The sequence below is a fragment of the Salvelinus namaycush genome, chromosome 22, assembly GCF_016432855.1.
Source record: "Salvelinus namaycush isolate Seneca chromosome 22, SaNama_1.0, whole genome shotgun sequence".
Taxonomy (NCBI): Eukaryota; Metazoa; Chordata; class Actinopteri; order Salmoniformes; family Salmonidae; genus Salvelinus; species Salvelinus namaycush.
Window position 1 is genome coordinate 27610081 of NC_052328.1, and position 26099 is coordinate 27636179.

At 42.4% G+C, this 26099-nt stretch overlaps 2 protein-coding genes across 2 annotated transcripts in view; one reads left to right on the forward strand and one right to left on the reverse strand.

Moving 5' to 3' along the window:
- The window catches only part of anapc1 (anaphase promoting complex subunit 1), a 53880-nt gene extending 50258 nt beyond the window's left edge, over window positions 1–3622 (reverse strand). The window contains 1 exon segment of the mRNA XM_038960782.1: window positions 3445–3622. The gene's annotated coding sequence lies outside the window, so the exon portion shown is untranslated.
- Window positions 3623–9146: 5524 nt separating this feature from the next.
- On the forward strand, window positions 9147–11182 carry LOC120017813 (vasoactive intestinal peptide). Its single transcript, XM_038960783.1, has 5 exons — window positions 9147–9244; window positions 9819–9923; window positions 10387–10518; window positions 10669–10771; window positions 11174–11182. Exons 1-5 carry the CDS (start codon window positions 9150–9152, stop codon window positions 11180–11182), a joined length of 444 nt encoding a protein of 147 aa, XP_038816711.1. The 5' UTR covers window positions 9147–9149.
- Window positions 11183–26099: the final 14917 nt, after the last annotated feature.

The following is a 26099-nucleotide window of genomic DNA, read 5'->3' on the forward strand; positions in this document are numbered from 1 at the left end:
ACTATGTATTTTGTAAATAACAGCTGGTGCACAATATCTAAGGAAGTCTCGAGCTATTGCTCGCCTGAGGTAGAGTATATTATGAAAGCTGAAGGCCACACTACCTACCGAGAGAGTTCTCATCTGTATTCTTCGTAGCTGTTTACATACCACCTCAGTCAGAGGTTGGCACTAAGATAGCATTGAATGAGCTGTATTCCGCCACAAGCAAACAGGAAAACTCTCACCCAGAGGTGGCGCTCCTAGTGGCCGGGGACTTTAACGCAGGGAAACAAATCTGTTTTACCACATTTCTATCAGCATGTTAAATGTGCAACCAGAGGGAAAAGAACTCTGGACCACCTTTACTCCTCACACAGAGACGCATACAAAGCTCTCCCTCCATTTGGCAAATCTGACCATAATTCCATCCTCCTGATTCCTGCTTACAAGCAAAAATTAAAGCACGAAGCACCAGTGACTATATCAATAAAAAAGCAGTCAGATGAAGCAGATGCTAAGCTACAGGACTGTTGTGCTAGCACAGACTTGAATATGTTCCAGGATTCCTCCAATGGCATTGAGGAGTACACAACATCTGTCATTGGCTTCATCAATAAGTGCATTGATGACGTCGTCCCCACAATGACCGAGAGTACATACCCCAACCAGAAGCCATGGATTACAGGCAGCATCCGCACTGAGCTAAAGACTAGAGCTGCCGCTTTCAAGAAGCAGGACTCTAACCCGGAAGCTTATAAGAAATCCCGCTATGCCCTCCAACGAACCATCAAACAGGCAAAGCGTTAATACAGGACTAAGATCGAGTCATACTACACCGGCTCTGACGCTCGTCAGATGTGGCAGGGCCTGCAAACCATTATAGACTACAAAGGGAAGCGGAGCCGAGAGCTGCCCATTGACACGAGCCTACTAGACGAGCTAAATTCCTTCTATGCTCGCTTTGAGGCAAATAACACTGAAACATGCATGAGAGCACCAGCTGTACCGGAAGATTGTGTGATCACGCTCTCCGCAGCCAATGTGAGTAAGACCTTTAGACAGGTCAACATTCACAAGGCCACAGGGCCAGATGGATTACCAGGACGTGTACTGCGAGCATGCGCTGAGCAACTGGCAAGTGTCTTCACTGACATTTTCAACCTCTCCCTGTCCGAGTCTGTAATACCAACATGTTTTAAGCAGACCACCATAGTCCCTGTTCCCAAAAACACTAAGGTAACCTGCCTAAATGACTACTGACTCGAGGCACTCACGTCTGTAGCCATGAAGTGCTTTGAAAGGCTGGACATGGCTCACATCAACACCATCATCCCAGAAACCCTAGACCCACTCCAATTTGCATACCGCCCCAACAGATCCACAGATGATGCAATCTCTATAGCACTCCACACTGCCCTTTCCCACCTGGACAAAAGGAACACCTATGTGAGAATGCTATTCATTGTCTCATCTGTATTCTTCGTAGCTGTTTACATACCACCTCAGCGTTCAACATCACAGAGCCCTCAAAGCTCATCAATAAGCTAAGGACCCTGGGACTAAACACCTCCCTCTGCAACTGGATCCTGGAATTCCTGACGGACCGCCCCGAGGTGGTAAGGGTAGGTAACAACACCCCTCAGGGGTGCGTGCTCAGCCCCCTCCTGTACTCCCTGTTCACTCATGACTGCATGGCCAGGCAGGACTCCAACACCATCATTAAATTTGCCAATGACAACTGTGGTAGGCCTGATCACCGACAACAACGAGACAGCCTATAGGGAGGTCAGAGACCTGGCCATGTGGTGCCAGGACAACAACCTCTCCCTCAACGTGATCAAGACAAAGGAGGTGATTGTGGACTACAGAAAAAGTGATACCTGAGCACCAAGTCTAGGTCCAACAGCTTCTACCCCAAGCCATAATACTCCTGAACATCTAGTCAAATGGCTACACAGACTATTTGCATTCCCCCCCCCCCCCCCCCCCCCCACACACACACCACTGCCACTCTCTGTTGTCATCTATGCATAGTCACTTTAATAACTCTACCTACATGTACATACTACCTCAACTAACCGGTGCTCCCGCACATTGACTCTGTACCGGCACCCCCCTGTATATATTGTTATTTTTTACTGCTGCTATTTAATTACTTGTTACTTTTATCTCTTATCCATATTTTTGAAACTGCACTGTTGGTTAGGGGCTCATAAGTAAGATTTTCACTGTAATGTCTACACAAAATCAAATCAACACCTGTTGTATTCAGCACTGGTCTCATTGTATTTTCTAGGTATTTCACAGCATTTTATGTGAAGTTTAACAGGATATCTCTAAGTGAAATATACTGTCAGATATTCACTCCTGCGTCGCTCAGAAATAATGCTGATATCTGAAACTCATGTCGAACGACTATGAAGAGCGAGCCACAAAGATAGCCGCGGGGGAATTGCAGTCAGTTGTCCCGTTTGGTGTGAGCAGTGCAATAACCACCCGAACGCTGTAAACCTGCAGCTGGGAAGGTGTTCCTAATGTTCTGTAAACTCGGTGTATGTTCAATATGACATGTTTAGTTCAATTACCTGTACTACTGGACTGCCCACAGTGGACTGCCCAAATTACCTGTACTACTGGACTGCCCACAACATTACATATGACTGCTGTCTGTATCATAAGGAACCACCACACAACAGATCCCCTCCCCCCAGTCTTACCCTCACCTTCTGCTGTAGTGACATCCTGGAGGGGACCTTCTGTCTGAGGACCTGAGCTTAGAGGCTTGCAGCTGCAGGTTTACAGCGTTCGGGTGGTTATTGCACTGCTCACGCCAAACGGGACAACTGACTGCAATTCCCCCGCGGCTATCTTTGTGGCTCGCTCTTCATAGTCGTTCGACATGAGTTTCAGATATCAGCATTATTTCTGAGCGACGCAGGAGTGAATATCTGACAGTATATTTCACTTAGAGATATCCTGTTAAACTTCACATAAAATGCTGTGAAATACCTAGAAAATACAATGAGACCAGTGACTTAGTAGTGTTCAAAATTAAATAACAACATAACATGCAAGCCCCGCAGATCATTGTGAATTGCTTATAGTGCAGCCAACTAAACGGCTAGCTAGGTAGAACATGCCGAACCGCAGACAAGTAACTAGCTATAACAGCTAATGATGGCTAACTACGCAGCTAGCCGTTGGCTTGAACATACGATCAAATAGTAACAGTAGCGAATTTAGCTAGCAAAGTTACTGTCTGTGACTGTGGTCATCACCATAATTTAGTTAGCTACTAGGAGCTTGTTAATATAATCTGGATACATTTCGCAAACTTCAAGTACACATAGCATAGCGTTTAGTGTTGCATGTTTGTGTCTGGCTAACTAGCTAGCAACCATGTTTAGATTAGCATACTGTCTCGTTAGCTAGCTAGCATGCTGCAGTGGTACAGGCGCGAACCTGATAATAAGTCCTTTTTTGGCCCTTGTCTCGGAATCCTTGTGTTTTCTTTATTTGACTCTTACTTGGGTACCACGTATTCAGCATGGTCAACATAAAAACAACTTAAAGCAACCCCTAAAATAAGAATACACTTCCGTTTTTCGCAAGTGCTCTGACATCTTGCTGTCCTCAGGATCTTCACCTCACTTTATCAACCAATCAAGTAGGAAGGTGGAAAGTGACGCACACGTGTCAAGTGGTAATATTTACATATTCATATTTTCTGTAATATGATACATTGTAGACAGAGAGAATGGGGAAGTTATATGAAACCTCTTTTGCTGGACAATAAGTAGGCCTATTTATTATAAGAAATTGCAATGCAAAAAGTATTCATCTCCGAATGATTTACTCTCTGGGATGCAATAGGACAAAGCCAGGTGTAAACATGCTGAACTCTTTGATATAGGCCATGTCTGGATTTTCTTAAATTTTTCTAAATTTTTCATTGTCATTGCTGCTCACGAATCCAGGTGACATAGGGACTAGAGATGGATGTGTCAAAACAATATGAGTTTAATAGAGATATTTAGGGGACTATTCCATCCCCCAGTGTGCCCGCTAAACTAGGTTTTTCTCTCTGCCAATATTCCTGTTTGTCCCGAGGTACATCACAAAACAGAGTGTGCCTTCACACCTGTTATTGAACTTGATAATTTTTTATATTGTAGTACTCACTCACCTCTGACTGCTCTCAAGATGTCTGTCTAGGGCAGGGCAAAATTGACACCTTAAGAAAGCATTTTTACAAAAAGATTTGTGAAGTATCTCTCAACATCTGTGATAAGAATTCCTTCCACATAAGTACTTCCTCTGAAAGCAACTGTTCTTGTGTAGCAGTAAAATCTGTAAAGTGTGTCTGGAACAACCAGAAAATATATTCATATTAAATTCTACTGTACAATTATTTTGACAAAGGCATGAGAGAAGTTCACCTGTGAACACTCTCCTGCTCTCTGACTGTCACAGATAGACAATATCCAGAGAACCAACTCCTCAGAGAGTTGAATGACATGCCTTAAATACACTATTTATCTTGTTAGTATCGAAGGAAATGCAAAACATGACTCTACCTCTGAGATCAGCCCAGAAAGACAAAGATGTAATGTGATTGGATCTGATGACTTAAGGTCCCAGGGGCGTTGTAGGGTGGTTTGTGCCTTTGATTACTGGACTAATGAAGCACTGAGACCATTACTGGGCATTAATGTCTTCCATGTGGCTTGAGACACAAATGTATTTACAGAATTAGTTAGGATGCTATGAAGAGCTGTTTGCATAATTGATCCATTACAGGGATTTCAACCTAAAACAGGACTGTGATTACAGGTCCCCCAGGGGCCCAAAATAAGGTGTAACCTCAGCCTACAGTGTGTGTTGTATTTGGGCCCATTTGGAAACCTAAGATCAAAGTTATGGTTTTGTATTGCCTAAATTCAATATTTTTCCAAATCAGTAGCTTATCAAAGTTGAGATCTTGAAGGAAATGGGGATTTTTTCTTTAAATAAAACAAAGTACACAATTTAGAACATACCAATGATCTATATTTGTAAATGTTCAATTTCCATGTTCAATTTGCCCTTGGTTTGCCAGTGAAAGGGAAGATGACACGTACTGTTCATGGTCTCCACTCTGAAGAAAATTCTCTCCCTCAGTCTTGATTTATTGGACCTAGTTTTGCCATCTAATTTCCTCTATAACCCTCAAACTCAACTCTGGACCTCGAAGCCAGTTCCACTGCATTTTTTCATTTTTCCCCTCTAATCAAGGACTGATTTAGACCTGGGACACCAGGTGTGTGCATTTCATTGTCAGGTAGAACAGAAAACCAGCAGGCTCCGGACCTCATAGGGTAAGAGTTGAGTACCCCTGCCCCATAAGATGATCCAATACTCATAAGATCCAGGTGGACCTTTAACCTGGTGAGGGAACCCATGAGATTGGTGATAAGGTCATTGACTGGGTCGTGAGTTCCTCAAGCAAACTACATAAAACTGACTCACCATGAAGGCCATGTCTGTCATATTAGACCCTGGCCTGTAAATCAGTCTGTCAGTGCCAATTTGGCAACAAACACATCTCCAGTGTTCAGTGGACAGATAATCTAAACCACAATAGGCTCTAACAAGCTGGGGTATTCCCCAGCATCCGACTCAGGGCCAGGTATTTTCTGTTGCGTATTCTGTCCATTAGGTATTGAAGCGTGATGAAGGATTAACTGTATTGCTTGCATAATGTATAATGATATTCAAGTTTCCATTTCAAGTTTCAAGTTTTAATGTCACATGCACAAGTACAGTGAAATGCCTTTATTGCAAGCTCTAACCCCAACAATGCAGTAATCAATAACATTGTAATACTAAAAATAACAAGGTTGAACAAAAACACACGCGATATGAAAATAAAAAATTGAAGAGCACGATAAAGTAAGTAAGCATACAGGGTCAGTTCCAGTGCCATATTTACCGTGTGTTGGGATACTGGAGTGAAAGAGGTAGATATGTATAGGGGTAAGGTGACTAGGCATCAGGATATATGATAAACAGAGTAGCAGCAGCGTATATTATGATTGTATGTGAGTGGGTGTGTGTGGCTGTAGAGTCAGTATAACGCACACTGACACTACAACACACATACAAACACTCACTCCATAATTTGCTCACACACACACATAATATTATTAAATTATGGACTGAGTGTTTGTATGTGGGTTGCAGTGTCAGTGTGTATGTTAGGACCCTGTGAGTGTGCATAAAGACAGTGCAAAAATAAGAATAAAATACAAAGGTCAACTCAGATAGTCCATGAAGCCAAAATGGTACCTATTTAGTTAGCTATTTAGTAGTGTTATGACATGGGGATAGAAGCTGTTCCGGAGCCTGTTGGTGTCAGACTTGATGTACGGGTACCGCTTGCCTTGCGGAAGCAGAGAGAACAGTCTATGGCCTGGGTGGCTGAAGTATCTAACGGTTTTCCGGGCCTTCCTCTCACACCGCCTGATGGCAGGGAGCTCGGCCCCAGTGATGTACTGTCTGCAACCCCCTCTGTAGTGTCATGCAATCGAGGGTGGTACCATTGCCATACCAAGCAGTGATTCCCCCCCCCCCCCCCCCCCCCCCCGATGGTGTTGGAGTCATGCGTGGCGGAGAGGACTAAGCACCCACCCCGTGTTGAGGGTTCGCATGTCGAAGGTGATGTTGCCTACCTTCATCACCTGGGGTCAGCCCGTAAGGAAGTCCAGGATCCAGTTGCAGAGGGAGATGTTCAGTCCCAGGGTCCTAAGCATGTGATGTGATGCTGACTGGCGTTATTGCTGGATGGCTGAGAGTTAACTTCTAATCTAGAGGAATTTAAAAGGCTGTGCATAATAACATCAAAATTATGGTTTCATCAATGTTGTAGTTTCTGTGGATCTTTTAACTGTCTCATACATAGGAACTTGTCAATTCTGCACATTCCTTCAAAATAATACATACATTTCCTGTATAAGGAGTCCTTACCAGACTCTGTTTCAAATCATCGCTGTCAATTAAATGAGCATGTTCCCCAGTCCTTTGTCCCTAATCAACTTTATGTTTGGCATGATTACATTACAATTGTGATTAGGTTTCCAGAGGCTCCTGGTTGAGATAGGGCTATTACAACCACCCAGTCTTGGAGATATGAGATGCATTCAATGAGACCCAACGCTGTGAATCAGTATAGCTGAATTAGAGTCCAATGCTGATACTGAATCCAGATGCTGAAATACAACACTGTGGCTCAATCCTGAAGCATATCACTCAAATTAACCAGAGTGTCAAACAAATTATGAAACACATTGGTCAGTACTTGAGTTTTGAGATATGTTCTACATGGATTGATCTATTTTCCCATGGAACCACCAACATTCCAGCACAACAGCCATCCAGTCTTGCATCTACCAGACTAACAATAAGATCACAAAATCTATAATATTAATTCTCTCTGGGAACAACTCTGTTCAATGCACTCTCTAAAATCAGAACATCTGTGTGAATCTTTATCTAGTTAAACCTAATGAGGAGATGATGAACTTGTATGTGATTTGTTCTGGTGAGATGGAAGTGGGCCTATACTCACACGCGTGTATATTCCATGAGAGCATCTGACATCTGTATCAACTGAGCCTTTCATCTGCATTGAGTAAGGGAATGTCAACGTTTAATGTCCTTATATTGTGGGAGACAATAGGCAGCGGTGGGACTAAGGGTGGTTAGGAGAAGAATAGAGTGATATAGAGAAAAAGATGATGAGATGGGAGAGGTGGAGAGAGGATGTGGAACAGGAGAAAGGGAAGGAGATATTGGTGCTGAAACTGATAAGAGGATTTATGGTTTCATGTAGTTTGTTTTTCTTCATGTCTGTCATACAGACACTTCACAACCATTCAGAGGGAGTTATAGTCCAAGATGTCACATTGTGTATAATATTATATTTACTTTGCTTACTAAATAGAAAAAATATATTTTTACTGTTTATTTCTCTTAGGTTGCTACACAGGCAGCCCAATTCTGATCTTTTTTCACTAATTGGTCTTTTGACCAATCAGATCAGCTCTGAAAAATATCTGATGTGAAAATATCTGATGTGAGTGGTCGAAAGACCGATAAGTTTAACAAATATCAGAATTGGGCTGCCTGTGTTTACCCCTATTAGGCCTACCAATGCAAGTGGTACAGCATCTAGGGATAACATAAGTTGAGTCAACACCTATGATATGCAATAAGTCATTTTTGTATGAGCAAAATCACGTTTTACCATAGGGCTGGTTCTGCTGAGCATGCGAACAAGCCAATGACGAACGTATCAATCCCAATGGGACTTTTATGACGTATCAACCTTGATCAAATCTGTCTGCCTTCCTGCTTGACTAAAAGTATTCAGAAGTATAAAACGAGGGAAGGGTTGAAGGTATAGTAAGAGACTCTGATAGTTGAAGAAGCATCTGAGGTTTTGAACAGTGTTCCGTGACTTCTCCAGGAGATACAGCCACAAAGCGTTTCAAGACCTTGGACAGCACCCGGTACCCGAGCAGAGCAGCGGATAATTTTGGCAAATGTAAGACTTTTTCCAATGATGCTATTTGTTTGAGATAATTATGCTATTTGTTTGATATTATTTTCAGTTAGGCTTCACATCATATTCTAATTGCATAGGCTACAATGTGTTTTTACCTCTGCAATCAAGCGTAAACATATTTGGATTCATTAGAAGTAATTCTGTCCATCTTCTAGCAAATTAATAACTTGAAATAGTTATGGATTCCAATTATAAGATTGATTTGTGATTGGCAATTGTATTTGAGGACAAACAAATGCTCATACAAAGGTTGAAACCAAGTCCTAACTAACTGGATACGTGCGCAATTGGACATTTGCGCAAAACGTAATTTTGTTCTGGTAGCACTGGCTAGCACAATCGGCAAACTTGTTTACTCATATGGTTTACTCTTATTCCTTTACAATACAATAAAAAGAGAAGGTCTTGAGTAAACTTTTTTCCTGTGCGTAAAGTGGTACCGAATAACGAGGCAAGCAGGATTTTGAGAAATGTAGTTGTTTCACATTGACTATAAGAATGTAGGCTATGTGAAAGCAACAGTAGTGAATAAAACCATATCTCCCTTTACAGGTATAAAGCGATGTTACAAAGGAACGGCTCCCAGCTCCTTTTTCTAATAGCCCTGTGCAGTGTGCTATATTCCCGGACTCAGTGTTTGCCATATGCATCTATGAGGTAGGAATAATACCGCTATTACTCATTTAAAGATGTATTATTTATGTGCAAGAGGACATGACTAAAAGAGCATCAATAGTTACTTTTGCCAAAGAGTTCAAGAACTGCAATATACTAACTTATATAACGTTAAAGTGTTCTAACCTATTCTTACTCTGGGGTTAATTAATAAACACGATGATAAACAATTAATTAATTAATCGACTATATCCTAGTACAAAGCTACTTTCTAACAATAATATTTAAGTCTTGAGAAATCATGTTTTATGTTCTGTCATCTAGGCTACTTTCATGTAGGCCTAAATGGATATTATGTTGAAAGCAATGAATAATTAGTGGAACGTGGTAATTTCTTCCAATATAATCTTGGATGTTAGCATACCCAGAGAGGATACAAAACAACGAATTTAAAAGTGTCTGTCCGTCTCATGACAACAAATGTTATTTTTGTATTGTCTAAGAGTATCGACATAGGCAAAACATTTTACCCTAATGTAGCCTTTTGGAACACAAACCCCCGTTTCAGATTTTTGCTACACACGGTGACTAATAATCTGTTTTAATCTGTTGACAGACCGACGAGACACGCAGACGGTCTCTTTACTAGTGGATACAGCAAACTTCTTGGACAGCTATCCGCGCGGCGGTATCTGGAATCCTTGATCGGAAAGCGAGTCAGGTAGGCTCTATTTTATGCTTTTCGTTCAGATTATCGCGCGGAGTTTGGTTTCCCTATTTAACGCGAATAGAGCGCCTTTCAAATTCAAACAATTTTAACAGTATGATAACTTTGATATTAACATATTTTCTGAAGCATTCAGGTTTATTGAAAACATTTATAGAGTCAGGAATGACAGCATGACAGAAATATCTATTCCATAAAATGTTCTTCCTGTAACCTATTTCTGTCATTTTATTCTCAGTGAAAACCTTTTGATATATCCCTAACAATGTTGTATTAGCATATCTGCCTTAAACTGTTAATAACCTAATTTGTTGTAATTTTAAGAGATTTGTCATCTAAATTGTGATCTACTTATGGTTTAAATAACCCTATTGGATAGGTCCAGTATAAGTCATAACAAGGTTAGCAAAAGTCTCAAAATGATGGACTAAAATGTGTTGTGGTTCATTTGTCACAGTGATGACATGATGGAAGACCAGGTACCAGTGAAGCGCCACTCAGATGCCATATTCACAGACAACTACAGTCGCTTCCGCAAACAGATGGCTGTGAAGAAATATCTGAACTCGGTTCTGACAGGAAAGAGAAGGTGGGAACAAGCACAATAATAGATTGTGTGTGTGTGTGTGTGTGTGTGTGTGTGTACATGTGTGCATGCATGTGTATGTCAGGATGTGCATGTACGCAGGCTCTCTCCCCAGTATGACAGAAGTACAATGTACCCTTCTTCTCTTTTCAGTCAAGAAGACCCTCCCATGCAAGAAGAATCCAGAAGTGAGCCCTCGTTTCAAGAGAGCTATGATGACGTCAACGTAGATCAGCTTCTCAATAACTTCCAATTGGTAGGTTCAGTCTCACTCCTCCTCCTCCATTCCCATTCAGTTTCACCCCCCCCCTCCCCCATCTGTGCGTTCAGTTGAACGCCCTCTCCATTGGGTTGTTACTGTGGTGGTCATTGCGTAAACAGGGTATTCAACACAGTGTGGTTGCACTGCTACCATAGAGACAGCAAGACCTGATATCTGTATAGTGGAGTTTAGTGGACAAACATAGCTGCATCTATTTTGCACGGCTAACAACATATACCCATAGGAATACTTACATTTTACAACAGGAGCTCAGCTAATGAAAGCTTATGGGCAATACAGTAGAATGTTTCCACTAAATGAATGCCCTCATCACGTCTTCTCATGATCTGAAAATCTCTCCCTCCATCTTCCCTCTTCTTCAACTGTCTTTTTCAGCCACTCTGAAGAAGACCCACTGGTGTGACGACCTCAATCGTCAACCTCATCGATCTACCATTCAAAACAATATTTAAGTTCTTCAACAACGGGCTAAAAGTCATGTGTGGTTATCTCTACAGTATAAAGTGAATGTTTACATTGTATATAAGATATACTAAAACAAAAAATATTGGTCTAAAGATGTAGGCCACAGTAAATATTATACATGTCCACCTGGGATTAGATAGATTTGCTTTGTCCAGGACTCTGTAAATGGTAGTTCAATAAATGCATTTTAAACAAGCTTTATAAACTGCCATTTATCACTCGACCCCCTTCTTTGCCACAACTGCTATAGAGTACCATCAGCTTAAACAGAAGAGGACCACATTTAGAGCGGCTATGATGCATATAATCACTTTATATCCATGTGGAACAACGCTATACCTTGTGCAAAAACTTACCTAGAGCATTTAGTTCTGTGAAACCGTCCACCAAATAAAAGATGTCCATTTATTTTTCAAAGCTGAGTAATTTTGTAAGTAAATATTGATGTTGATTATTTATTTTCATGTAAAAAACAAACTTGTTGGGAGAAAAGGTATTGCTAAGTTACTTACAAATTACGTCACAAACTTACAGTTGCACTCAACACGTGCTTTGATGACCTGCTCAGCTGAATGAAGATGGGAAACAAAGACTATTACATTTGATTTTATGAATATCAACTTCATAGCATTTGAAATGAATTAATCAGTTTCATGCCAATGTGACAAATTAGCATGTTATTTGCTATCAAATCAGCACAACACAGAGAAGAACTTTAAAGCAATTACCTTCTCAGTCTCAGTTACACAGTGGAAATATTCAAACTAGATAATGGCAGGGATCTCATTTAAAAAAGTATTATTCACTTCAAAGACATGAGACAAAGCGTAGAATAGCAGATAAATATTAACATGAATTTATGTCAACGGACATACTGTAGATAAGTCATATACTGTATTTGAATCATCATAGTTATGAGAGGACTGTGACAAAGATGACTGAGAAATTGTTTCCACATAATTATTGGTACATTTTCTGAACTAATGTAACTTCGAATATATTCATTGAATAAAATGACGTATACTTGTGCAATTGTTTTTATGTGTGATTGCCATTATTGAAGGATTGAACTGGCATAATGAATAACAAATAATAGCCTTGGATTTTACGTCTACATTTAGCTTTCAGCTAGAGCAATTTATAACAAAAGGGACCTGAACAGACATGACATTCGTGTACACCTCTATTCTCACCGATACGCTTACAATTTCAATTGCAATGGCCATATTCAATTTGCATTATGAAGCATTGATATATTTTGGTAAAAATCTGGTTGTTATTTACAGTTACATAGTAAGTATATTGATCAAAGTCTAATTGTTTTTGTAATATGCATGGGCCTCAGACTTACTGTGTACAGTAGTATGTATGTTACAAATGACACAGGAGTGTGTCCACCTCACTGTAGGTTCACCTCTGTTCAAACCCTCTTGTAATCAGTGCCAGGGCTAATTTGATGGCCTCCTTGGCCTCCTAACAAGCTAAGTGTAATAATCGGAGTGAAAAGGACTGTGTCAAGCCATGTCATTGACTATACTGCATTGTACATTGCACTTAGTTCACTATATAGTTTCTGGCACGTTATAAGAAGATCTAATATCGTTCCTCCTAGAATAGATTGTGCTCTCTTCTTTGACAAATAAAAAAGTGTGGTAACACTTCACTTGACACCCAGTTTCATAACGCATTATGACACGCTCATAACATGTCATTTACACCTGTTGTGACATATATTGCGTTATTTTATGGCTGGTTATGACACCTACATATGAGTGTCATAACACACATTTATTCAAATGAGTTTTTCCCCTGTCAAGAAGTTTCCTTTTGTTTGAAAATGAGTTCTTAAATCCTTTGTTGTTGTAATGAATTCTTTACAGTGATATTTTTTTCATAATACTTTAAATAACTTGAAAAATGCATTTCATGACACTGTCATGAAGCATTATGACCACCCTGTGTCACTTTACTTGGACTAAGAAAATACACTTTATGACACTGTCAAGAAGCATTATGACCACCATAATCGTATAAGCCAGATAGGCCTATCACGTACATGCCCTTACGTCATTCATCAGTCAGAAAAGAGGGTGTCTTGTCCTGCTCCTGAAATCTGCTCCTGCATTCATCCCAGTCATCAGCAACAGAGCATTGGGGTAGGTGCATGTCTGACACCAATGTGTGCGCAATTATGATGATAATTTAAATGGGTTCATTTTAAACATACTGTTGACAAGTAGGCTATGGTGTAATGAAACGTTTTGCCTTGTGTGGTAGGTTTTGTGGGCTTTTTTTTGGTTGTCAGAATCAGCCATAACATAACTACTGTGGAAGGTTTTGTGGGTTTTTAAACTATTATGAGGGGGCCCTAACCAGCAATAAAATAACACAATATATGTCACAACAAGTCTAAATATATGTGTCATGACAGTGTTATGACCATATAACAGGTTAAGACAAGTTATGTCAGCTGTTATGACATGGTTATGACCGTGCCATAACGTGTTATGATGCTGGGTGTCAAGTAAAGTGTTACCAAAAGTGTTCACTGACTCTCTTACATGAGGATGTTAAGTTCATGACAAATATGAACAGAAAACACTGTCAAATTTCCTACATCATGTTGAGATGAATGCTCACTATGTTGGAATCAGTAAGCCAGTGTGAAAACGTGCCACAAAAGTCATGACTCAGTGTGTTTACAAGTGTCGAAATGGCACAGGATATTTGACTCATAAATGTCATAAGCAATGTGCTGGGAGGGGGAGTCCAAATTAAATTATATTATTATTAGCCAAGACTTATGTGGGATCCCAAATTTAAAAATAAGTCCAAATCACTGTCAACTTGCATCTATGTCAAAGCTTTTAATGACCAGGAAACAGCAACTCCAACAATAAGTATAGCTAAATCAAATGCAGAAGTGCTGTGCAGATTTTCTTTTGACCAGATAACATCCTAAAACCTGTTTTACATCATCTTTTCGGTGTCACCAACAACCACCTTCTCTGAAAGCAGGGCAAACAGAAATATTTGAGGAGACAGGATGCTGATAAAGTTTGTGCACGGCTCCATGCATCTCAATTTGTCACATCACATTCTCATCATTGCTAAGGTGCTTTGGGCAAGGCAAATCACCATGGCGGTGACTAAGGACAGCAAACAAATACACAAAAACTTTCAGTTGAATAAAGTGGTCAACCATACACTCTTAGAAAAAAGGTGCTATCTAGAACCTAAAATGATTCTTTGGCTGTCTCCATAGGATAACTCTTTGAATAACCCTTTTTGGTTCCAGGTAGAACCATTTTGGTTACAGGTAGAACCCTTTTGGGTTCAATGTAGGACCCTTTCATGTAACCCAAAAGGGTTCTATGTGGAAGCAAAAAGGGTTATCCTATGCCTAGAACCCTTTTGGAACGCGTTTATCTAAGAGCGTAGGGGCCTATTCAATCAATCCCCAATAAGTAAAACATGTGTGTGTGTGTGGTGTGTGTGTGCGCATTTGTGTGTGTGTCCACTCCCCATTGTAAAGCAAATGATATGTGATTATTCCCTGCATTGTGGAGGCCACACTCATTAACTGTCATTACTGTTGATCTTAATGGCCCTACAGGCCCTCTGAGAGTAAAAAAAAGAGTCTCAAGGACGGTCAGGTCCAGCATTTTTTAAATAGCTCTCACTGGCTATGGTGAGTAATTGGAAGACTACAGTACCACTAAAGCGACCCATCCTTATCTTAAATTGACAAATGGACAGTGTGTGTGTGTGTGTGTGTGTGTGTGTGTGTGTGTGTGTGTGTGTGTGTGTGTGTGTGTGTGTGTGTGTGTGTGTGTGTGTGTGTGCCTCTGCATCTAATATATCTATGCATATGCCTTTCCACCTAGCCCCCCATTCTCACTTTCTTCTCAATGCAGGGAATAATCCTGTGACTGCCATCCTGAAAAACGTACCCGTCCAATGCTCTCAACATACACTACATACAGTGTGTTCGGAAAGTATTCAAACCCCTGCCCTTTTTCTACATTTTGTTACGTTCCAGCCTTATTCCAAAATTGATTTTTTTTTAAATCCTCATCAATCTACACACAATACCCCATAATGACAAAGTGAAAACAGGTTTTTAGATATTGTTGCAATTTTATGAAAAGTAAAAAAACAGAAAAACCTTATTTACATACTGTAAGTATTCAGACCCTAGAAATTGAGCTCAGGTGCATCCTGTTTGCATTGATCATCCTTGAGATGTTTCTACAACTTGATTGTAGTTCATCTGTGGTATATTCAGTTAATTGAACATGATTTGGAAAGGCACACAGCCGTCTATATAAGGTCCCACAGCTGACAGTGCATGTCAGAGCAAAAACCAAGCCATGATGGCGAAGGAATTGTCTGTAGAGCTCCGAGACAGGATTGTATCAAGGAACAGATCTGGGGAAGGGTACCAAAACATTTCTGCAGTATTGAAGATCCCCAAGAACACAGTGGCCCCCATTATTCTTAAGTGGAAGAAGTTGGGAACCACCAAGACTCTTCCTAGAGCTGGCCACCCGGCCAAACTGAGCAATCAGGGGGAGAAGGGCCTTGGTCAGGGAGGTGACCAAGAACACGATAGTCATTCTGACTGAGCTCTAGAGTTTCTCTGTGGAGATGGGAGAACCTTCCAGAAGGACAACCATCTCTGCAGCACTGCAACAATCAGGCCTTTATGGTAGAGTGCCCAGACGGAAGCCACTCCTCAATAAAAAGCACATGACAGCCTGCTTGGAGTTTGCCAAGAGGCACCTAAACGACTCTGACCATGAGAAACAAGATTCTCTGGTCTGATGAAATAAAGATTGATCTATTTGGCCTGAATGCCAAGTGTCATCTCTGGAGGAAACCTGGCACCATCCCTATGGTGAAGCATGGTGGTGGCAGCATCATGCTGTGGGGATGTTTTTCAGCGGCAGGGACTGGGAGACTAGTCAGGATCGAGGGAAAGATGAATGGAGCAAAGTACAGAGAGATCCTTGATGAAAACCTGCTCCAGAGCGCTCAGGACCTCAGACTGGGGCGAAGGCTAACCTTCCAACAGGACAACGACTCTAAGCACACAGCTAAGACAACGCAGCAGTGGCTTCGGGAGAAATCTCTGAATGTCCTTGAGTGGCCATCCAGAGCCCAGACATCTCTGGAGAGACCTGAAAATAGCTGTGCAACGACGCTCCCCATCCAACCTGACAGAGCTTGAGAGGATCTGCAGAGAGGAATGGGAGAAACTCCCAAAGGTGCTTCAACAAGGTACTGAGTAAAGGGTCTGAATACTTATGCAAATGTGATTTTAAAAATTTTAAATACATTTGCAAACATTTCTAAAAACCTGTTTTTGCTTTGTCATTATGGGTTATTGTGTGTAGATTGATGAGGGGAAAAAACTATTTAATCCATTTTAGAATAATGCTGTAACATAACAAAATGCGAAAAAATTCAAGCGGTCTGAATAATTTCCAAATGCCTTTCCACCCAGCCCTCCATTCTCACTTTCTTCTCAATGCAGGGAAATGCTGTTATTGTCAAGTGGAAACGTCTAGGAGCAGCAACGGCTCAGCCACGAAGTGGTAGGCCACACAAGCTTACAGAACGGGACCGCAGAGTCTTCTGTTGCAACACTCACTATCGAGTTCCAAACTGCCTCTGGAAGCAATGTCAGCACAATAACTGTTCGTCGGGAGCTTCATGAAATGGGTTTCCATGGCCGATCAGCCGCACACAAGCCTAAGATAACCATGTGCAATGCCAAGTGTCGGCTGGAATGGTGTAAAGCTTGCCGCCATTGGACCCTGGAGCAGTGGAAACGCATTCTCTGGAGTGATGAATGACGCTTCACCATCTGTTAATCTGACGGGCGAATCTGGGTTTGGGGGATGCCAGGAGAACGCTACCTGCCCCAATGCATAGTGCCAACTGTCAAGTTTGGTGGAGGAAGAATAATGGTCTGGGACTGTTTTTCATGGTTTGGGCTAGGCCCCTTAGTTCCAGTGAAGAGAAGTTTAAACACTACAGCATACAATGACACTCTAGACTGTTCTGTGATTCCAACTTTGTGGCAACAGTTTGGGGAAGGCCCTTTGCTGTTTCAGTATGACAATGCCCCCGTTCACAAAGTGAGGTCAATACAGAAATGGTTTGTTGAAATAAAACCTGACTGGCCTGCACAGAGCCCTTCCCAGAGGAGTGGAGGTTATTATAGCAGCAAAGGGGGGACCAACTCCATATTTAATGCCCATGATTTTGGAATGATATGGTTTTAATTTTTTTTATTTTATTATACCTTTATTTAACCAGGTAGGCTAGATGAGAACAAGTTCTCATTTACAACTGCGACCTGGCCAAGATAAAGCAAAGCAGTGTGACACAGACAACAACACAGAGTTACACATGGAGTAAACAATAAACAAGCCAATAACACAATAAACAAGTCAATGACACAGTAGGAAAAAAAGTCTATATACAGTGTGTGCAAAAGGCATGAGGATGTAGGCAATAAATAGGCAATAGGAGCAAATAATTACAATTTAGCAGATTAACACTGGAGTGATAAATGAGCAGATGATGATGTGCAAGTAGAGATACTGGTGTGCAAAAGAGCAGAAAAGTAAATAAAATAAAAACAGTATGGGGATGAGGTAGGTAAATTGGGTGGGCTGTTTACAGATGGACTATGTACAGCTGCAGCGATCGGTTAGCTGCTCAGATAGATGATGTTTAAAGTTGGTGAGGGAAATAAAAGTCTCCAACTTCAGCGATTTTTGCAATTCGTTCCAGTCACAGGCAGCAGAGAACTGGAAGGAAAGGCGGGTAAATGAGGTGTTGGCTTTGGGGATTATCAGTGAGATATACCTGCTGGAACGTGTGCTATGGGTGGGTGTTGTTATCGTGACCAGTGAACTGAGATAAGGCGGCACTTTACCTAGCATAAACTTATAGATGACCTGGAGCCAGTGGGTCTGGCGACGAATATGTAGCGAGGGCCAGCCGACTAGAGCATACAGGTCGCAGTGGTGGGTGGTATAAGGTGATTTGGTAACAAAACGGATGGCACTGTGATCGACTGCATCCAGTTTGCTGAGTAGAGTATTGGAAGCTATTTTGTAGATGACATCGCCGAAGTTGAGGATTGGTAGGATTTGTTGCGAAATAGAAAGCCGATTCTAGATTTGATTTTGGATTGGAGATGTTTAATATGAGTCTGGAAGGAGAGTTTACAGTCTAACCAGACACCTAGGTATTTATAGTTGTCCACATATTCTAGGTCGGAACCGTCCAGGGTGGTGATGCTAGCCGGGCGGGCAGGTGCGGGCAGCGAACGGTTGAAAAGCATGCATTTGGTTTTACTAGCATTTAAGAGCAGTTGGAGGCCATGGAAGGAGTGTTGTATGGCATTGAAGCTCGTTTGGAGGTTAGTTAGCACAGTGTTCAGGGAAGGGCCAGAAGTATACAGAATGGTGTCGTCTGCGTAGAGGTGGATCAGGGAATCGCCCGCAGCAAGAGCGACATCATTGATATATACAGAGAAAAGAGTCGGCCCGAGAATTGCACCCTGTGGTACCCCATAGAGACTGCCAGAGGTCCGGACAACATGCCCTCCGATTTGACACACTGAACTCTGAACCAGGCAAGGCAGTCATTCGAAAAACCAAGGCTATTGAGTCTGCCGATAAGAATACGGTGATTGACAGAGTCGAAAGCCTTGGCCAGGTCGATGAAGATGGCTGCACAGTACTGTCTTTTATCGATGGCGGTTATGATATCGTTTAGTACCTTGAGCGTGGCTGAGGTGCACCTGTGACCGGCTCGGAAACCAGATTGCACAGCGGAGAAGGTACGGTGGGATTCGAAATGGTCAGTGATCTGTTTATTAACTTGGCCTTCGACGACTTTAGATAGGCAGGGCAGGATGGATATAGGTCTGTAACAGTTTGGGTCTAGGGTGTCACCCCCTTTGAAGAGGGGGATGACCAGCTTTCCAATCTTTAGGGATCTCGGACGATACGAAAGAGAGGTTGAACAGGCTGGTAATAGGGGTTGCAACATTGGCGGCAGATAGTTTTAGAAAGAGAGGGTCCACATTGTCTAGCCCAGCTGATTTGTACTGGTCTAGGTTTTGCAGCTCTTTCAGAACATCTGCTATCTGGATTTGGGTGAAGGAGAAGCTGGGGAGGCTTGGGCGAGTAGCTGCGGGGGGGGGGGGGGGGGGGGGCGGAGCTGTTGGCCGGGGTTGGAGTAGCCAGGAGGAAGGCATGGCCAGCCGTTGAGAAATGCTTATTGAAATTTTCGATTATCATGGATTTATCGGTGGTGACCGTGTTACCTAGCCTCAGTGCAGTGGGTAGCTGGGAGGAGGTGCTCTTGTTCTCCATGGACTTTACAGTGTCCCAAAACTTTTTGGAGTTAGAGCTACAGGATGCAAATTTTTGCTTGAAAAAGCTAGCCTTTGCTTTCCTGACTGACTGCGTGTATTGGTTCCTTTGACAAGCAGGTGTCCATATACTTATGGCCATGTAGTGTATCTTGGCAATGACTTAGCTGAGTGTTGGTCCACTCTTCCTAGACCAGTTTTATACTCTAATGATAATGTTAGTGTGTGGTGATTCAGTCTTGACTCTCAAGGGATCAGAGTGTTTGGTAAGGGAAGGGGCTGCTGATTTCAGGGGGGAATAGTGCTGTTTCCTGGCCCCCCCCACTCCTGTTTCCTGCAACATAATGTTTGTGAGAGCATGGGGTCAACCTGTGGCTGGGCGAAAGGTGCCAGTCACTCCTTATCAGTGTCACATGGTCCAAAGCTTCGTCCTACACCAACCCACAGGTTGTGTCTGGATATGTGCATCAACCACTGTTTGTGATATATGATGTGTGTGTGTGTGTGTGTGTGTGTGTGTGTGTGTGTGTGTGTGTGTGTGTGTGTGTGTGTGTGTGTGTGTGTGTGTGTGTGTGTGTGTGTATGTGTGTGTGTGTGTGTGTGTTTGTGTGTCACCATCACATACTGAGAGATATGAGGTCGAGAGAGAAGCAGAGAAGAGAGAATGGTAGCGAAATGGTTGCCTGGCGAGAAAAAGTTGGGCCATTGTACAAAACAAAGTCATGAGCGATTGGATCGTCTCTAATCAATCAGAGTATAAAAGCCAGTGATGTGATTTATGATTAGTGTTGGCCCAACCAGTCGGATTCTGGGACCAATCAGAATGGACAGAATGTGTTCGCCACAAGACGTCGGAGAGGAAAGCAAATCCAGACTCTTGGTGGAGAAGAAACAATAGTGGGCATGGCGTTGGGCCGACGCCATGGTGGGTGGGTACTCAGCTTAGCAAAATGGCTCTTTGATGGGAAAATTACCCAATCAAAGAGACAACATTACCAATGTTCTAGTAGAGTAGAAGATCTGTAGGTCACAATGCCCCCTCAGCCATCCTACAGAGGCATATGTTCAGAATTCCTCTGGGACTCATGAAACTGTCCTTCAGACTCATTGGCGGCTGGGTTTCAGTGTCTAACTGCTCTATAAGTCCATGGCAAACTTGAAAGTCACGACCTTAATGAATGATAGAGGCATCTAATGGCCAAAAGTCCGTGTTAGCATGGGCAGCGCCATTGAGGGCTTCCACCATTTTAATGTAGTAGACTTGGTGGGACTTCCAGCTTCATTGGCTGATCCTTCCTGGTGACTCTGTTAGAGTCATGTCCAACCGAGTCATCAGGAGGGATCAGCCAATCGTGAAGAAGAAAATGTCCTACTTCAAAATGGAGATAGCCTCAATGCTGTCACAGACTCTATAATGGCACAGATACAAAGATGGTCACAATACATACATTATATCTACCTCTGCATCTTTGTGGACGCATGGAAGGTATTGCTGTTATGTGGTACAGAAGACGCTCGCTGCAGATGTTGACAAACACAATTGTGGAACTTGCCTGATTTGTCATGGCAAAAAAAATTGTGAATATCTGAAAATTGTCAGAATCAGATCAATTAAAGTAAGTTACTGTAGTATACCTTGTATGACTCATACACGTCTCGACTGTTGACTTAAACAGGGTAGGTAAACACCTGATTGTGTGAAAGTCTGATGACTTCATTTGTGAGGTTTCGTTTGGAGAAGTGTCCCAGTTTTGCTGGAGTTCAATAAATCAGATTAATTAATGACCCATGTGAATATCTGTCCTGGAAAGGGCAGCTAAGAGATGTATCATCTGGTGTGCTTAGAGCACAAATGGCATCTGACACATTCTCACAGTCAAAGGCTGTCTCCTTTCAGCTTACATTCATTCCTGTCCATGTTTGCTGGTTTCACGGAATTCCAACCCTTTTTAATACCCTGAAGTCACAAGATGCACTGAGAAAATTAAAGATGTGATTTTAGAAAATGTTAAAATTCAGGATGGGTGATACTCTACTCACTAAATCTCTACAACTGACTTTACGATAAGGACCTATCAGGAACACATCAGAAGTGGGTCATACTCAAAATGTCACATTTAATGTCAGAACCATTTTTGGCCTAATAAGTCAAATAACTGTTCACAACTTGCTTGGGCCTAGAAACACAAGCAATGGACATTTGACCGGTGGAAATCTGTCCTTTGGTCTGATGAGTCCAAATTTGAGATTTTTGGTTCCAACCGCTGTGTTATTGTGAGACAGAGTAGGTGAACGGATAAACTCAGCATGTGTGGTTCCCACCGTGAAGCATAGAGGAGGAGGTGTGATGGTGTGAGGGTGCTTTGCTGGTGACACTGTCAGCGATTTATTTAGAATTCAAGGCAGACTCAACCATCATGGCTACAACAGCATTCTGCAGCGATACACAATCCCATCTGGTTTGAGTTTTTTTAACAGGACAATGACCCAACACACCTCCAGGCTGTGTAAGGGCTATTTTAGCAAGAAGGAGAGTGATGGAGTGCTGCATCAGATGACCTGGCCTCCACAAGCACCCGACCTCAACCCAATTGAGATGGTTTGGGATGAGTTGGACCGCAGAGTGAAGGAAAAGCAGCCAACAAGTGCTCAGCATATGTGGAAACTCCTTCAAGACTGTTCGAAAAGAATTCCAGGTGAAGCTGGTTGAGAGAATGCCAAGCGTGTACAAAGCTGTAATCAAGGCAAAGGATGGCTACTTTGAAGAATCTAAAATATATTTTGATTTGTTAAACACTTTTTTGGTTACTACATGATTCCATATGTGTTATTTCATAGTTTTGATGTCTTCACTATTATTCTACAATGTAGAAAATAGTAAAAATAAAGAAAAACCCTTGAATGAGTATGTGTGTCCAAACTTTTGACTGGTACTGTATATTAATTCTATTTTTCTCCTTTATACTACAATCTATTAGTGGAAGAAAGGGGGAGGAAAAGTGTTACACTTACACTGCACAAAAATATAAACGCAACATTCAACAATTTCAAATATTTGACTGAGTTACAATTCATATAAGGAAATCAGGCAATTTAAATAAATAAATTAGGCCCTAATCTACGGATTTCACATGACTGGGAATGTCAGGATGGTGTATTGGAGGCGAAGTCAAGTGCAGGAGAGCAGATTTTAAGAACAGGCGCACTTTTATTATAGTTCCAAAAAACGAGAGCACTACATGAATCAAACGCGCTCAAAAAACGGAACATAAAAGTAGAGCGCGTAAACTAACACCACCTAACATGAAAACAATTACACACAAAACATGATGGGAAACAGAGGGTTAAATACAAGTAGCTTCATTGGGGAAATGAAAACCAGGTGTGTATGGAAACAAGACAAGACAAATGGATATACGAAAAATGGAGCGGCGATGGCTAGAAAGCCGGTGACGTCGATCGCCGAACACCGCCCGAACAAGGAGAGGGGCTGACTTCGGCAGAAGTCGTGACAGGGAATACAGATATGCATCTGTTAGTCACAGATACCTTAAAAAAGTAAGCGTGTGGATCAGAAACTAGTCAGTATCTGGTGTGACCACCATTTGCCTCATGCAGCGCGACATCTCCTTTGCATAGAGTTGATCAGGTTGTTGATTGTGGCCTGTGGAATGTTGTCCCACTCCTCTTCAATGGCTGTGTGAAGTTGCTGGACATTGGTGGGAACTGGAACACACTGTTGTACACGTCGATCCAGAGCATCCCAAACATGCTCGATGGGTGACATGTCTGGTGAGTATGCAGGCCATGGAAGAACTGGGACATTTTCAGCTTCTTGGAATTGTGTTCAGATCCTTGCGACATGGGGCTGTGCATAATCATGCTAAAACATGAGGTGAATGGCACGACAATGAGCCTCAGGATCTAGTCACGGTATCTCTGTGCATTGAAATTTCCATTGATAAAATGAAATTGTGTTCATTTAGCTTATACCTACCCATACCATAACCCCAACGCCACCAGGTGGCACTCTGATCAAGGTTGACATCAGCAAACCGTCCGCCCACACAACGCTATACACGCTGCCATCTGTCCTGTACAGTTGAAACCAGTATTCATCTGCGAAGAGCACACTTCTCCAGCATACCAGTAGCCATCGAAGGTGAGCATTTGCCTACTGAAGTCAGTTACGACGCCGAACTGCAGATGAGCTTCCCTGAGACAGTTTCTGACAGTTTGTTCAGAAATTCTTTGGTTGTGGAAACCCACAGTTTCATCAGCTGTCCAGGTGGTTGGTCTCTGACAATCCCGCAGGTGAAGAAGACAGATGTGGAGGTCCTGGTCTGGCGTGGTTACACGTGGTCTGCGGTTGTGAGGCCGGTTGGAGGTACTGCCAAATTCTCTAAAATGTTGTTGGAGGCGGCTTATGTTAACAGCTCTGGTGGACATTCCTGCAGTCAGCATGCTAATTGCACACTCCCTCAAAATGTGATAAATCTGTGGCATTGTGTTTTGTGACAAAACTGCACATTTTAGAGTGGCCCTTTATTGTTCCCAGCACAAGGTGCACCTGTGTATTGATCATGCTGTTTAATCAGCTTCTTGATATGCCACACCTGTCAGGTGGATGGATTATCTTGGCAAAAGAGAAATGCTCATTAAGAGGGATGTAAACTAATTCGAGCACACATTTAGAGACAAATAATATTTTTATGCATATTGAACATTTCTGGGGTCTTTTATTTCAAATCAAATTGTATTGGTCACATACACATACTTAGCAGATGTTATTGCGGGTGTAGCGAAATGTTTGTGTTCTTAGCTCCAAAAGTGCAATAGTATCTTACAATTTACAACAATATACACAAATCTAAAGGTAAAATAATGGAATTAAGAAATATATAAATATTAGGACACACAATGTTGCAGTGGCAATGACTAAAATACAGTACAATAGAATACACTATATGCATATAAAATGAGTAAAGCAGTATGCAAACATTATTAAAGCGACTAGTGTGCCATTATTAAAGTGGCCAGTGATTCCATGTCTATGTATATGGGGCAGCAGCCTCTAAGGTGCAGGGTTGAGTAACTGGGTGGTAACCGGCTAGTGATGGCTTTTTAACAGTCTGATGGCATTGAGATAGAAGCTGTTTTTCAGTCTCTCAGTCCCAGCTTTTATGCACCTGTACTGACCTCATCCTTTTGGAAGGTAGCGGGGTAAACAGGCCGTGGCTTGTCCTTGATGATCTTTTTGGCCTTCCTGTGACATCGGGTGCTGTAGGTGTCCTGGAAGGCAGGCAGTGTGCTCCCGGTGATGCGTTGGGCAGACCGCACCAACCTCCGGAGAGCCTTGTGGTTGTGGGCGGTGCATTTGCCGTACCAGGCGGTGATACAGCCTGACAGGATGCTGTCAATTGTGCATCTGTAAAAGTTTGTGAGGGTCTTAGGGGCCAAGCCAATTTTCTTCAGCCTCCTGAGGTTGAAGAGGCACTGTTGCGCATTCTTCACCACACTGTCTGTGTGGGTGGACCATTTCAGATTGATAGTGATGTGTGCGCCGAGGAACTTGAAGTTTTCCACCTTCTCCACTGCGGTCCCATCGATGTGGATAGGGGTGTGCTCCCTCTGCTGTTTCCTGAAGTCCATGATGAGCTCCTTTGTTTAGTTGACGTTGAGGTTATTTTCCTGGCACCACTCCGCCAGGGCCCTCACCTCCTCCCTGTAGGCTGTCTCGTCATTGTTGGTAATCAGGCCTATTACTGTTGTGTCGTCTGCAAACTTGATGACTGAGTTGGAGGCGTGCATGGCTACGCAGTCATGGATGAACAGGGAGTCCAGGAGGGGGCTGAGCACGCATCCTTGTGGGGCCCCTCTGTTGAGGATCAGCGAAGTGGAGGTGTTGTTTGCTACCTTCACCACCTGGGGGGTGGCCGGTCAGGAAGTACAAGACCAAATTGCACAATGCGGGGTTCAAACCCAGGGCCCTGACCTTAATGATGAGCTTGGAGGGTACTATGGTGTTGAAGGCTGAGCTAGTCAATTAACAGCATTCTTACATAGGTATTGTTCTTGTGTGCAGAGCGATGGCAATTGCATTGTCTGTGGATCTATTGGGGCGTTATGCAAATTGAAGTGTGTTTAGGGTGTCAGGTAAGGTAGAGATGATATGATCCTTAACTAGCATCTTAAAGCACTTCATGACAAAAGAGGTGAGTGCTACAGGGTCATTGAGTTCAATTACCTTTGCTTTCTTGGGTACAAGGACAATGGTGGACATCTTGAAGCAAGTGGGGACCTCCGACTGGGATAAGGAGAGATTTAATATGTCTGTAAACACTCCAGCCAGCTGGTCGGCGCATGCTCTGAGGACATGGCTTGGGATGCCGTCTGGGCTGGCAGCCTTGCGGGGGTTAACACACGTAAATGTTT

Excerpts from the sequence above, each read along its gene's own strand:
- LOC120017813 (XM_038960783.1), top strand. The coding sequence starts at position 9,150 with ATGTTACAAAGGAACGGCTCCCAGCTCCTTTTTCTAATAGCCCTGTGC. Across the intron at positions 9,245-9,818 it reads TTGCCATATGCATCTATGAG|ACCGACGAGACACGCAGACG; the intron begins GTAGGAATAATA and ends ATCTGTTGACAG. Across the intron at positions 9,924-10,386 it reads TTGATCGGAAAGCGAGTCAG|TGATGACATGATGGAAGACC; the intron begins GTAGGCTCTATT and ends CATTTGTCACAG.